Here is a 15377-nt window from a genome sequence, read left to right on the forward strand (position 1 = left end):
TGTTTCAATACCACATGGCGGTGGTGTCGTCTGTGAAGACTTGCACCAGCTTCCCCATAAAAGAGGGAAAAAGTGACTTCAATGCAAGTGAATCTCCCTGAGCTCCAACACATTTATGTGGAGCTCCGTCTCCGCCGGAGACCAGTATCCTCCGATGTCCACCTCTCCCAGATGGCCACCCGATCCCAGAAGTGACGCATCTGTCACAACTGTGAGATCTGGTTGGGGAAGGGAGAGGGGTCTGCCATTGATCCAATCGCGGTTCGTTAACCACCACTGCAGATCTCTCGCAGTTCCTTTCTGATCTGGATCAAGGCAGTGAGATTCCCATGATGCTGTGCCCATTGGAACTTCAGGTCCCACTGCAGAGCCCGCATTCGCCACCTGGCATGTTTTACCAACAGGATGCAGGAGGCCATGAGGTCCAACAGCCTCAGAGTCAGTTTCACCGAAATCCAGGATAGAGACAAACATCGGAATCATACCTGGACTCAATGCTCGTGAGGATAAGCCCGAAACTGCACTGTGTCCAGAACAGCTCCGATAAAATGGAGTGTCTGAGAAGGAGTCAGGTATGACTTCCGCACATTTACAGAGAACCCCAGCGAATGCAGGGGGTCTGCCGTAGTCTGAAGGTGGGAGACGACTTCAACAGCCAGTCGTTGAGATAGGGGAAGATCGACACCCCTTACCTGTGCAGATGAACTGCAACCACCGCCATCACCTTGAACACCCGAGGGGCACTGGTAAGGCTGAAGAGGAGCACCGTAAACTTAAAGTGCTTACAGCCTACCTTGAACCGCAGGTAACCCATGTGGCCGGCAGGATGGGAATGTGAAAATACGCGTACTGCAGGTCCAACACTACCATCCAGTCTTCTAGGTCTAGGGCAGTCAAGACCTGACCCAGAGTGAGCATCTTGAACTTCTCCTGCTTGAAGAAGTGATTGACGGTCTGAAGATCTAAAATGGGCCGCAGCCCCTTGTTCTTCTTTGGAATCAGAAAGCAGCAGGAATAACAACCACTGTCTACTTCTGAAACAGGGACCCTTTCCATAGCTCCCTTGGTTAAGAGAGCTGTAACTTCCTCTTGAAGTAACTTTAAGTGATCCTCTGTCAGCCGTTCCTGATTTGGTAAAATGAAAGGAGGAAAAGAGAAAAGGCAGAGAATAGCTCTCCTGGACGATCTGGAAGACCCATATGTCCGATGTTCTGGATCTCCAGTGGGGGAGATGATGACGAGTTCTCCCACCAACTGGAGTAGTGTGGTCCTGCAGAGTCAGCCTAGGAGTGCTTGGAGGATGCGGCTGCCGGGGGCAGTGCGGCTGATGACTTCTGGCCTTCATTCCTGGATCGGAAAGCAGCACGTCCACGTCCTCGCACGGGTTGGGCAGCCTGTGCAGGATGGTGGCTAGTATAGGGGCTGACATGGATGGAAACCCCTTCCGTTGACACGAAAGGGGCGAAAGGAAGATTGGCCATGAGGAGTGGAGGAGAGGTCTAAGGATCTGGCCGTAGCTCAAGAGTCCTTGAAACTGACCAGGGCCAAGTCTGCCTTTTCCCAAATCCATCGTTCTCTTGCTCACCACTCCACCCCAGTTTGGACCCAGTCATATGCAATTCAGTCCTGACCCTGTTGGGAAGGGTATGCCCAGAAGTGGGTCCAGTGCTTACTGCGCTACTGCATTCAAGCTAGCCTGACTGATGAGGGGTGATGCCCCAAAACCAGTCCCAGGATGCTTGTTACCAGTACAGGTAGGATCTGGCTTGGCAGTCTGGGCAGGACCGATTTGCATTTGGCTGGGTCCAAACTGGGGTGGCGTGGTGAGAAAACCGAACACTGGATTAAACCCAGATCTTTGTGACTGGAGAGGAATGTTCGCATTGTTCAGTATTCCGTCCATCATTTGTTCCTTTTGCTCTTTACCACCAAGGCATAGGATGCCCCCTCCTCCGTAGCCACTGTTGGCGGAGAAAGCATGCCAGTATCTAGGGAACTGTCCAGTCCACTGCCCTCCCCACATTCCCCATACCAGTCCAAGTTCTCCTCAGAGACATCCTGATTTTCGAGAGGGCCCATAGATCCATCCCTTTCCTTTCCTGATCCTAGCACATCTTCAAAGTGTTCAGGCGACGTCAAGCAGGGTCGTTCCGGCTCTGTGTTGTCGGGGATGAAGATGGGGCTGGCACCAGCGGAGCCGCAGGCACCGGATCCTTAAGGCCCCACCGGCACCGTGGCCGCAGCTGAAGGTATCAAACCAGGTGGGGCCCCTTCCAACTACACAGGGCCCGAGGGATAACCAGCGGGGTTGTTCCACTCAAATACGCGGAGCATGGCTTCATAAAATTATTTTATTTGAGCGTGAGTCGCTCCGGCTCCCAGAAATGGAGGCAAGCGCAAAGTCGACTCTGGCTCTGCGGAATTGTGTCTAGAGTGTCAGTGCTCCTTACATTTCTCGACGACAGATGCCAGCTGAGGTAAAGGTGAAGTCCGCTTGGACTTCTTCTTCTTATGCCTCTTCCCTGAGGGTCCAGAGGACCTCGAGTGGAAGAGGACTTGGGGCTCTGGGAGCGGTCTTGCGACCACCTCTTCTTTGATCGGGACTGAGACCTCCGCGGAGTCTCGCTGGACGATGTCAATTGCCGGGCCGTGAGGAGCTACATAACTCTCTACCTCAAGGCATTCAGAGCCATGGCCTGGCAGTCTTAGCACGACTTCGAGTCATGATCACGCTCGAGACACCAGAGACAGACGAGGTGGGGATTGTTGTCTGACATCATGTGGTTACAGGCCTCGAGACATCCCTCAAACACAAAGTGATTTTTTATTCGACAATAGTCAAGAAAAAAAACTTCCAAAAATCTGCAGAGGGGGTAGCTCTTCCCAGATCGGCACTTAACTGGCGAGGAAAGAAAAGAACTGACGTCCGCGCGTCCTGGGTAGAGCCTATATAGGCATCACAACGTCGTAACCAACGCTACCCACGCCGACTGTGTCACCCCAAAGCCGAATGGAGCCACCAAACGCCACGCACAAGGGGTATTGCTCAGCAAAAGTGTCCAGATCCAGCCTGATGCCTGGGAAATTCAAAGGTAAGGAATCTGCAGCTAAAAGTCTCTATCAGATTAGTTCTATAAGAACACATGAAGCATCAGATCATACGTCACTCTATGAACCCTTAAAGGGCTGTAAGGTACAGAAAACAACAAATTCTTAATAGAGAAAGAGAAATGTCCCCATAAAGACAAAGAACATCCATCTCCCGACAGGAAATGTATGGCTATTAATAGTGCCAAAGCCACTGAATAAGGAAATAACCAGGATGTTCTTAAAGTGAAGAAGGATCAAAAACCAAACCTTCTCTTTTAAAAAGACAAATCTTCTTAACCATGTAAGACACGGCCATAAACAGCCCTAAGGTAAATGTTTAGACACTGCATCCAAGATAATCTCATAAGCAGAGCTCACGGTACACCCATGTTTCAATACTGAACATAAGAATAAATAACACTTCAAAAAAAGAGAGGACACCAAGTCTTAAAGTATTAAAAAGAATACAAGCCAAACGTAATGTCTCCAGTAAAAAGGGAGCATACTTCCATGGAACAAATTCCAATATGCAGGTTTGGAACACGTCGCATAATAAAGCTGGCCTGACCCCCTCACCGGAAAGCATAGCCTAAAAATTATCCAACACAAAAGCTATCCGTGCACCACTTGAATTCAATGAAATGTGCACCACGCTAAAGTAATAACAAGCATTGGCATAGCCAATAGGTCTCGCCTTTGGGACCTTATAAGTGTTTGGTTATCCAGCACAATATCCTTGGTGCAACAACATCAACTGTTGCATGGCTAAACACTTATAAGGTCCCAAAGGCGAGACCTATTGGCTATGTCAATGCTTGTTAAGCTATGTAGTAGAGCAGCGTGACTGCTGTGAAGCATGTTGAAAAGTTATAATAAACAAGAATGGCCACATTCTTTTGTAGGCACATGCAGGCATTACCACATGAAATGACGCCGGTGTCTTTTTTTACTTTTGCGATCTAAAAAGGACTGACGATATGAATGACTGGAATAAGTGAAGTTGAAATCAGGTTTGAGGAAATAAGGCTGGTATATGTTTAAGGAGTGAAGAAGGGGATTAAGATGGGCAAGAGGAAAGGAGGTAATGAAGAAAGATAGGGAGGCAAAGAGGGTGATAGGAAGAAGGGGCACTAGAAGTGAATAGGAAGGAAGGGTTTGAGGGGCGGAAGAATCAAGGAAGGGGGAAGAGATGGTTGAAGTAATTAAGAATGGGAAAAGGAGGGAGGGTTAGGAACGAAGGAAGGAAAGTAGTAAGGGGGATTACGGAGGCCAATAAGGAAGGGAGGAATGAGGGAATGAGGAGGAGAGAGAGAAATTGTAAAATTAGGTCTGGGATAGACAGTCAATCAGTCAGTGCTGGAGTGCAGTAGTTGGAAATACAGCCATGTATTCTTGATAAAAGAAAATGGAATATATCAATTGATGTGTTCAGTTTACCTTTGTGAATTGGGCCCTATATGGTGCTTTTTCATTTAAAAAATGATAATTCCTGTAAGACTCCGGTATTTGAGAGGTTTGAGTCTGTTTTCACGGTCAAACATGACAGAGGTTGTTCCTCGAGCAGACCCGTCCTTTGCACACATTAACTCACTAAAAAAGCGGTCTGTTAAATGAAATGCTGTTGTGGAGTAATTAATCTGTGGGTTATGCTTTTGCAGCCAGTTGGTTCCCAAGATCATAGTAAAAAAACAGGGGCCACAATCAAGTCATAAATTATGGCTGCAACGTGTCATATTCAGTAGCCATTCCTTAAGGAGCACTTTTGTGGGTGGAAAATCGGTTTCATCTATATATTCAGAGCGTCTCATGCTATGGGTTTGTGTCACGATATGTCTTTCAAGTACACATTTAAAATTACTCATTAACTAGTTTTTTTCCAGGATTTGAACTCGTGTCCTGCAGGTTGCATAAGATATCAGAGGAGAGCGATTAACTCACAGAGTCATGCTGAACCTTGCCATTGGCAGTCACACTGCAAGCGTATCCGGATAAATACAGCTACGTACTACACACCAACATTTCCTGACTGGGGAGGTTACATCATCTGGTCATTCCACTGTGTACACTTGTATGGTTACATTCCACAGACATTCCCTGGTTTTAAGACATCTGGGGTGGTACTTTCAGGGCATCCAGGCGTCTACATTAACAATGCTTTGGTAGGCAGTCATCTAGGCTGACATTTCTTTTGTAGGCAGGCGCTACAGTTACATTCCCTTCACAGACAGGCGTCTCAGTACTTTTCCCCTTGAGAAAAGGCGTCTAAAGTTACATCCCCTCGGTAGGGAGGCATCTCTGGTTACATTCTCTGGGTACCCGGCATCCTGGGCTACGCTCCTGGAGTATCTTGGTACCTACACTGACAGGAGACCCTGAGCCCTTGATAAGGCTAGGGGCTGAGACCCCATAGTGTCACCTTGGAGGGGACAAGGTGTCGACCAGAGTCTGCATTTTTGCAACTCCCTCGATTAGCGGTCCTGGTACGGTTTTGTGGGGAGGGGTGAACACTTGGAACATGTCAGAGTGGGGGTGGGGTGTCAAAGGAAGAGCACACACTTCAGTGGGAGAAAGGCTTGTGGCATATTAGGAAGTGGGCTTGGTCGAGTCACTGGCGAGAGGTGGGCAGTACCCCCATTAGAAGCGAGAGGGCCGGGGCACAAATTAGTCAGTACGTGTGAAGGCAAACGTGTAAATTGGGACCCGTAGACTTTGGAACAATCAGCGTCTGACAACGGGTGGGGGTGATATCTGGGATATATGTAAGGATGGAGAGAGATACTCCTCGAGAAGGCGGGACAGCAAACAGTGAAGGCACGCTATACAGCGCCGCCTAACAGCCCTGCAGAATGGAAGCGCGCAGCGCCTAGATGCGATTTCGGAGACCGTGGGAAATAAACACACTGTGTTCTCCTCGTGAAATACACAGCATTTTCAGACTGGTAAAATTGTCTTGAAGCCAACTCCCAACTCCCCCCTCACAAGCCAGGAGTTTACAAGGGAAGTCATCACCCCAGGCAAGCCATGTCAGAGAGCACCAGCCAGCATTGTCCGGGACATGCCGGGTGCAGTGTCTGTAAAGTGGTAGCTTCCCCTCCCCCGCAGCCTGCTTAATGAACACAACACCTCCCCCCAACATCACGTTTGTTTACTCTTGAGGGGGGCTGAGCGGAGCTCGCGTGATGGTGGTCACCCACTTAATATTCAGGTACGCAGCAGCCGTTCCTTCATCTCACGGGCTCGGATGTCATCTATGTGGAGCAGAAGGCAGCAGCTGCAACGCATGGCAATGCCCTGCTGCCCCCGCCTCAGGGGTCGAGAAGGAAGTAAAAAAAAAAAAGGGGGATCGAACCTGGTTCCTGTTGATTGTATGACCAGATAGCCAACCGTGTAAGCCGTCTTAGTCTTAAAGATAAAAGGCCATGAAGCAGGGCACTGTGCATGCATTTAACAGGGGGGGGGGGGGAGGTGGGGCGGCATAAGGCCTTTGCGGCAAGTAAACAGGAGACGAGATTGCCTCCCGGAGGAAAGAAGGCTGCAACCGCCATTCTCAAGGTGCTGAGATGAAACAAGACCGCTTTGCAAACACCGGGGGAGACGCGCTCTGCCACCAAACAGATCCCGGGGAGTGCTGTGCAGTCTCTTCACGCCCGCCATCCACCATCTTGTGTGTTTGTTACGGCAAACTCCACCCAACCTTGAAACAAACCCACGAGAGGGGGCGAGCGAGCGGCAGGGTAGCGAACGCGCTAATTATAAAGAAATGGTTATAATGAGAAACAGATGCCACTGCTGCGCGTAACCGCAAGCAATAGGCCATGGGCAGTTACATTTGTTGAAAAAGGCGGGACATGCGCCCGCCTTTGCCCATTTGCGCGCTATCTTTGTTAGAATGACACACGCAAAGCCCAATAGCCTGTGAGAAAAGCAAACCACATGCACGAGCATGTGGTGAGCTTTCTGAGGCCCCTTACTAAAAGTCTCGCAGAGCAGCGCATGCGCACTGTTCTAGGCTCGACCTAAAAAGGACTGCATTGGACAAACCAGAGACCAAAATTAGCCTGAAGTGGAGAAACAAGTAAACACTCAGCATACAAGGTCTCATAATTGAATTGGCATCAGTACATGCTCTATACGAACTGCTGTAATTCACAGCAATGCACACCAGCACACCGAACTGCTTCGAAGAAGCATGTTAAAAGATAAACTCCCTAACTGGAAGACAGACGTGCAAATGACCCCTTGAGCATGAAACCCATTTACAGAGGAAAAAGTCAAAGTAAATGCATAGCTCAGACATCCTTTACCACATAAACAGTTAAAGACAGTATTGAAACAATATCATCTGCTACTCGCAGAAACACCAATCTCGTGTAACCAAAAGAAGGACATGCCAATGCCCTAACAAGGCTGGCTCAAAAAAAAAAATATGTATGACCTATACAACCCAAGTATGGGGACAACTGAAGAACGATGAGAAAGATTAATTAAGACTCTGTATCACTTCGCCTATCACGGAAGCGCCTAAATGCTGAGTTGGCCTGAGCCCCAAAAAGATAGGCGCTATCAAAGGGCATAATCGACCAAAGTCATCTGGACAGCCTCTGAAAAACCTGAAATTCTTAACCATGCACAACGCCGTAGCGCCACTGAAGATGCCATGGCCCGACCTACTGAATCAGTAGTATCACATAACATAACATGTATTTGTTAAGAGCATGTTCACCCGTAGGTATCTTGGCACTGAATAACAGATATCTATTGTTAACCAACTCAATAGTACTCATTTCATCAGATGGATGAAAGGCTGATTGGAACCGCCGAGATTTGAACCTGGGACCATGAGGTTGAACACAGGCCCCTGCAGTAGACGCATTTGTCCACTGAGCCACCAGACCCAGCTATCCAGTATCCATGCCACACCTAATTATTAGCTTAGCTGCCTGATAGCCATCTCTAACCAGCTGCTCAACATCAGAACGGAGGTTATACAGAAGTGATGGCAACATAGTCTGCAAAGAATCCCACAAAGCGTGGGAAAAACGCCCAACAACACAAGACATGTTTGTAGAACCTTGAAGCAGGACTAACAGAAGAAAAGATGTGCTTGCCACATGCATCTAGACTCCTAGACGCTCTATTCAATGGAGTCTTCGGCGTAGAATCCACATCCTGTGAAGCTGTAATAGCCTGAACTACCAGACTACAAGTGGTAGGATACCTTAGGAGACAAACTGGGTCTCCAGGAGCAGGCAGGTGAATGCAAGATATAGCGCTGTCCACCGAGACACCTAGATCAAGTTTGGCCCAAGTTCCAACAATATGTCGAACGGGGCCTCACTACTTAGAAGAGCTTGGAAGAACAGGTTCTTACCACATCTGCAAACACAAGGAGATGATGGACGGAGCGCTGAAACTTTTCAGACACTCACCCCAAGTCACAGATCTGGGTTGAATCCATCATCATTCTTTAGCTCACTTCGCCACCCCAGTTCAGACACAGCTATATGCAAATCAGTCTTGACACTGTGCCTCATGGGAACAGTCCAGCCCGAACTGCCAAGCCATGTCTTCCCTGGACCGGAAACAAGCATCCTGGGACTGGTTTCGGGCTAACAGCACCCATCTGACCATGATTAAGGACATCCACCAGATGGTTGGTGGACTTTTCCACGGTAGGCAGTGACAACTCCAAAACTGCAGCCACTCTCCAACATATCAGCAAAAGAGGAACTTGACTCAGTAGCGAGACTAGGGGGGAAAGATTCCAGCCCACTAGCCTCACCAAGTCCAGATATCCAACTCTCCTCCACTTGAGGTGGAATAATCACAGAAATGGCCGGAAATGGCCCAGACTCTCTTGTATCAACCTCCACAAGGTGGCCATGAGTAGGAAGTGAAAATGCCACATTTTCCTCAATTTACCCAGTTGACTCAACACCAAACGCCGATCGACATCAAGAGCGCAACACTTCGATGTCGATAAGAAGAAGAGGAGTGACTTTGATCAGCGCTGTCGACGTCAATGCTGAAGTCGGCTAATCAACAACGAATGGCAAAGGTGGAGTCCCCGAAAGGCTGTGCACTGGTGCCGAAGAGGAGTCTGCCGATGCCAACCAGCGCCAATCCAATGACTTTAGATGGCATCAGGAGGGCAAACCCACCAGCATAGCTCCACTCACCTCCTGGAGACCCAAGGGTACTCCAGAGGAAGGCGGGAGTCCAAAGATAAGATGTAGAGAGCTATTCCCTCATCTGGGCCATCGATGCCCCAGCTCCCAGAAAGATGGGGAGACATGGGGTGGAGTCGTGTACGGCCTCCTCAACCGGCGAGCGGGAGGAGCTGTGGGCACTGAGTCTCCATGTGGCGAAGTCGGGGGTGCTGCTACTTCAAACGCCTGCGCCTACCTTTGTACGTCACCGGAGAACGACATCCCCAAGATCTGCTTCGGATCCTACAATGGCCCCGTAAAAAGACCACCGTTTTGCAAGATGACGACCGAGGATGTGAAATCTCAGAGGACCAAGATAGACGCGCCGCAAGTAACTTCATACAAACTTTCCCTGAACGCATTTAGCTTCAGCCTCTGACAGGAGCCGCAATCCTCAGAGTTGTGGTGTTCTCCCAAACACCACATACAAACGGAATTTGGTTCTGTAGCTGAAATTTGCCCAGTACAATACCCACAAGGCTTAAAGCTAGGGGTGGGCGGAATTTGCGTAATCGCGTTACGCAAATCTCCGCGAAACGGTAAAAAATCTCCGCGAACACGCAGAAATTCCGCGAACACGCGGAATTGCTTGTTCGCGATACTTTTTTCTTGTTCGCGATCGCTGATTGTGTGCTCGGGGTGAAATATCTCGCGAACACGCATATTGAGAACGCGAACAAGCAAAAAATTCCGCGAAGTCGCGAAACGCAGATTTTTGGGCACTTTCGCGTTCTCCGCGGAACGCGAAATTACCCAAATTCCGCAAATTCCGCGAGCGGAACGGAATTTACCGCCCAGGCCTACTTAAAGCCTAACAAGATAGGGAAAAGAAAAAAAAAAAAAAGACACACTGTTCCCAAATGACAAAAACTGTCACAATAGGCCTGAAAAAAAGGCCAGACGAACTGCTTTTCTGGATCAGCGTTGCAGCGCGGAAAAGAAGCTGACGCCCGGGCGCCAGAGGGGACTTGTATGACTCCACTGATGTCACTACCGAATTCGACGTCATCACGAAGTCGCACAGTGCCATCCCCCAGATCCAGTCTGACACCTGGGGAGAATACCAAAGTTAAGGAATCTGCTACTAGATGTCTATCAGATTGGCATGAACAAAATGAGTGAAGGAGCAGAAACTGCAGCACAGGGCACAGGGACAGTTGTCAGTAGAGGGACCATTATTGGAGCTTCTGACCACACTGTAGTTGGCTGGAAATGTTCAGAGTGGGCCTTTGATTGCCTTTCTGTTTTTTGTCAGATTTATTTGCTGCCTTTGCAGGAGCTCCACGGGATCGGGTGCCAGCTCCTCTGCGAATATCCGTTATTGCAAAGCCTTACCTTCCGCCAACAACACTTCTGATGTTTTTTGAAAGGCGTAGATTGAGTGAATATGTCATCAGGATGGAAAATGATCTACCTTTCTTATGAAGCCAGAGGGAATTTGTGAGAAAGACAGCACCAGGAACTCACCTAAGGTTGTGTAGCTTCAGAAGGAATCAGAGGAAGAAGTTTCTTATGAACTTCACACGGACACGTTGCAGAACAACATGTCCAGTCAGCCACAGAGCTCACTCTCCAATGGAGCCACACCATGGAGATCAGAGGTTATCATAATCCAGAGGGGTTTCGCTGTAAGGTTCAACAGGGACTGCGCACAAGTCTCCATTTACACATTTAAACTTGACATCTTTTTCTAAACTGTGACTTTTTACATGTCTTGCACTAACACAATATCATACTTAACTAAATTATTCTGCTTGCAGCACATTTCTTAGTAAGCATTTTTTTAAGTTGTTCGTACAGTCTGACCACGACTAAGCAACACTGAGAGCTATGCCGTTGTATTTGGTTGCCCGGTTGAAGACAGCTCTGAGTCACAGGACAAACATTCACATCAGTGCTGCACCTCTGACACTGAGCAATTGGAACAGTGCTTTTATTATATAAACCACCTCTGAGCCAAATTCGGCAGAGGAGCACGTCTGATGATTATCTTAGAACGCTGTGCCAGTGACTGAGATGCAGCCCGCTGACGCAAACCTTTTATCCTGCAAAGGACAGTAGAATGCTCTTTACCAGATCGGCTTCCAGATACATTACTCACAGCTATGGGGGGTTGGGTTGTCCCAGAAGATTTGGCAAAGGGTACTCCTACTATGCTCTCGATAGTGTAGGTACTATACACCTACCTAATAAGTATAAATATACTCATAATAACACTGACGTTATATTAGTTCAACCGTTTATCTTTTTCACCATTCTTGTAATGCTAGTAACAATGCTCTGTTTCCTCCAGCTAATAATTGCAGCTCACGCTTTTTATTTTAGAGTGCAGTTGTTTCAATAATGGTTTGAAAAGCCAATTTGCATCATTCTTGTGTCCCCCTTGGGCATGCCTGAGTAACAATGAAAGGGTAGATCTGTTTCTACGATTTCCTTGGGGCATTCGAGTGGTCATGTTCTGGGGTTGCAGATATCATCTAATACACTGGAAGGTTAGGGGTCTAGATGACGCACTGTGAGCAAGCTCCGAATTAGGCCCACATGCTTTGATTACATGTGTTGACTCAGTCCCCATATTCTGACTGTTATGTTGTCTGGATACAGAGTCCTACTTGATTTGTAGGAACTGTACGACAATCATAAGCCAGAGGAGTTTGGCATGCGGTGCAGATCGAAATGTGTGTGGGCGTCAACAGCGGGCTTTCATAATGCTGCATGTCACAATGCATATTAAACACAGACTCTTTCAGGTAGAGTGAGTGCTATCAATGTTCAAAGAGGGGGAAAAAGTAAAATCTTATAGAGATAGCGGTCAGTGCTCTGGAAGTAATTGAGGTATCCCAGTCCAAGATGTTACATAGTTTCTCCCTGTGATATAATTTCCTTATTCAAGCATACTTAAGCCAGCATTTAAAAGTACACCGGTGAATCCCAATACATTTCATTTTGATTATTTCCGTTTGCCATTAGTTTCTGTCCCCGATTTCCTCTAGCAAATTGGACTATTTTATTTGTGGATAATTCCTTGGCTCTTCTTGTTCTGCTTGCCTCTTTTCGGATGTTCAGGGGCAATCTGGCACGTTGTTGCTTTCAGCAACACAAACTTCAACCATATTCCAAGTCTCCAGCCCCCTTCCTTTTTGTGAGTTCTTTCTCAAAGCTGTGACCAACTAGAGGATACATTTCTCCACCCTCATGTATATTATTCTGTGCATATGAGAAGTCGTTCTTTCCTTGAGCAATCTAAAAGGGCACTCAACAGAACTCTGCAGCATTCAGTCCCTGACGGCCTGAAAAGGCTACCCTTGCAGTAATTTAGTGTTTTTGTAGTAAACACTTTACTAATCTTATAGTGCATGGCTTTATAACTTGCACAGAAGAGTACACACATTTTTTGTGAACATTCCCAATACATATGAGCTTCTTTCCATTGGAGCTGCAAGTACTGAAGAGAGCCTTCTTACAAGATTCTTTCATGAAGAAGAGAATAAGTTTCAGAGGCCCAAAGGTAACACACTAAAAAGAAAGCACCTGTATCTATGGTAAAAAAAAATCAAATCGAGAAGTAGCAAAATCCAAATAGATGTCAGAATAGAGAGCAGCACTCTGAAGAGACTTCTTTTTACACACGATGAAGTAGAAATCGGAGGTCTGTTGACCTCTGGGAGGAGCAGTTTTCAGGAGGCTAAAATGTGTGTCTTTCTCTGTGATGATGTTTGGTTACTAAAGAGACAGTGTATGGCTCTCTCACAAGATACTGCTGTTTGATGGTTACCAAGGGATTAGCAGCTCGAAGTGGGGAAATGATTCAAGCATGCCCACAGATCCAATGTCGGAGAAATTTCAAGTTCAAGCTCCGCACTTCGCATTTGATAACCTCAGACAAACTAATGTGCCCAAAGTTAAATCATTTTTCTTTACTTTGATTTCATATTAATTCCTTACCTCAGAGGTTTTCAGTGAGATCTCCACACACATCGACCGTCCGACAGCAGGCAGCTGGCCCGCCAGAGCTTTCTTGGACTCATGGGTAACTTCAGGTATGTCTTTGATAGCCAGGTTGAACTAAATACACAAGAAACAGGAGAGGCGCATTGAACTGGTTAGAAGACTAAAAATCAACATCAAAATCAGTTGGGATCAAACCAGGCATTGTCATGGTGCAGGTCATCATTTTTGTCTGTTGGCCTTTTCATTTAACAACGCATTCAGGAAGATGTAATCCTTGTAAAGCGCAACTGGAGCAATTGGACTAATATTAAAAGTGAAAATGGTATGTAAGAGGAAAACATGAAGTGTCAAATGTTGCCTCTGAAGAGACAGACACAACTGGGTAACCTTATCTAGGAGATCAAGGATAGGAGTGCAGCATTCTAATCACTGCTCTGTGTTACATTTGGTTGGCAAGGAGGGGATCTGTTCTCGGGTCTAATCTTACAGAAATAATTAAGTACAGATATCTGTTATTAGAAGTTCGTGCTAAGGCCATTGCGCTTAAGAAACAGTCTCAGAAACCTGCCTTTTATGATGTTCGTTAAGAGATCTGTGCTTTAGAAACCATCCTCAAGACCTATTCTTTGGAGTGAATATATCTGTGCTTTAGAAGGACACCGACATTTACAAATCTAACATTTGAGAAAGCACCTTGTTATGTAGACGTAGACTTAGGTATACTTGTGCTTTGAAATGAATCTGATGTCCATTAGATTTAATCAAAGAATTGTCTTTTAAATAGAATCCTGGAGGACTGTGCTTTTCAGTTAATTAGGAAATCAGTTTTTTAAAATTTAGATGTAAATGTCTATGCGATATATTTTATCCCAATGATGAATCCTTAAATTCATCCATGGGTTTAGGACTTGGATTTAATTTTACAGATGCATATTTACATTTTGGTCTTACACTGGTAATAACAGGTTTAATATAATGACTCCTGCAGTAAATCGAACGGGAGATAATAATACAAAAGTAATATTACTCAATGTATAAACCATAAAAAATGCAGGTCAGAATTAGCCCTTTTGGAATTCCTACCCAGGGGCAGCAGGTCACAACGCATGTCAACCGAGAAGGCTTACTCAAGGTGCCTGCCTTCATGTTCACTTAGAGATATCGGTTTCAGATTTCTTTGTTTCAGTGCCAGAAAAATACAATCATTTCTCGATGTACTTCAGTTAATATGTACTTACCAGGAAGTGCATACTAAATTAACTGAAACTTAACATGAGAATGGAAATAACTACTTGCAACAAACCAAATGAAAACCCTTTTACTGTTCTTAAATATTGGGCAGAAATCAGATTTAACGGTTAAAGTAAGTAAAGAACGGGCGAGAGAGGTACAAAAAAAGTGAATCAATAAGAGATACATTTTCAAAAAAGAAAAATATACTTTTAAGCATGCAGAGTTTCCCATGTAATTGCCCGGAGTTCCACACCCTCCTTCAATTTTAGTAGCAATACAGACCTACTAAAGCATAAAAAGCACGCAGATTGTATCATAAGCACCTAACGAGGTCACCTTTGCCACAGTTTTCAGGGATCCAATGAAATCCTCATGTTTTCATAGACTAATACTCTAGTTCGAAGTTCCTTGTTTTTGACAACACTCTAAAGGTCTGCAGCTCATTTATCCTGTTCTCAGCTCCTCCCATTTTGTATCCTGCTGGCTTCAAATCCCGGGGAAGCCTCAAGAGGGTCAGACTGGGTTTGCACAGTGTTGAAAACCAAGTGCATAATTGCAATATTTTCAATGACCCCCATTCTTGTTTACTACTCTCAACATTAAAAGGTGTTAATTAGTTCCCCCTTGACCAGCGTATAGATTGTGGGTCATGGCTAATTTTACCCTATCCTCCTAATTGTTCTATTAAGAGACACACACATTTGTTGGGAGGTATTCCTATGTTGCCAGCAAGATGGCTCTGAGTCTTCGAGATTGCCATTTAAACTGCGATGATCTACAGACTGAACCCTGGCAAGACCAATTCTGCTTTCCATCTTTCCGAGGTCAATAAAGAGAGAACCAATAAATTAATAGACTTCGTGTTAAAAAAAAGTTTTTGCAGGATACGAGCCA

General features: G+C 46.2%; 1 protein-coding gene across 6 annotated transcripts in view; it reads right to left on the reverse strand.

The window, feature by feature from the left end:
• The window catches only part of ATG13 (autophagy related 13), a 487446-nt gene that overhangs the window by 362627 nt on the left and 109442 nt on the right, over nt 1-15377 (reverse strand). For all 6 annotated transcript variants that reach the window (XM_085646672.1, XM_085646671.1, XM_085646670.1 and 3 more), the window contains exon 4: nt 13245-13364. In XM_085646672.1, coding sequence (XP_085502798.1) covers nt 13245-13364 — 120 coding nt within the window. The remainder of the gene's footprint in view (nt 1-13244; nt 13365-15377) is intronic.

The sequence above is a fragment of the Triturus cristatus genome, chromosome 3_1 (genome assembly GCF_964204655.1).
Source record: "Triturus cristatus chromosome 3_1, aTriCri1.1, whole genome shotgun sequence".
In the NCBI taxonomy this organism is placed as follows: Eukaryota; Metazoa; Chordata; class Amphibia; order Caudata; family Salamandridae; genus Triturus; species Triturus cristatus.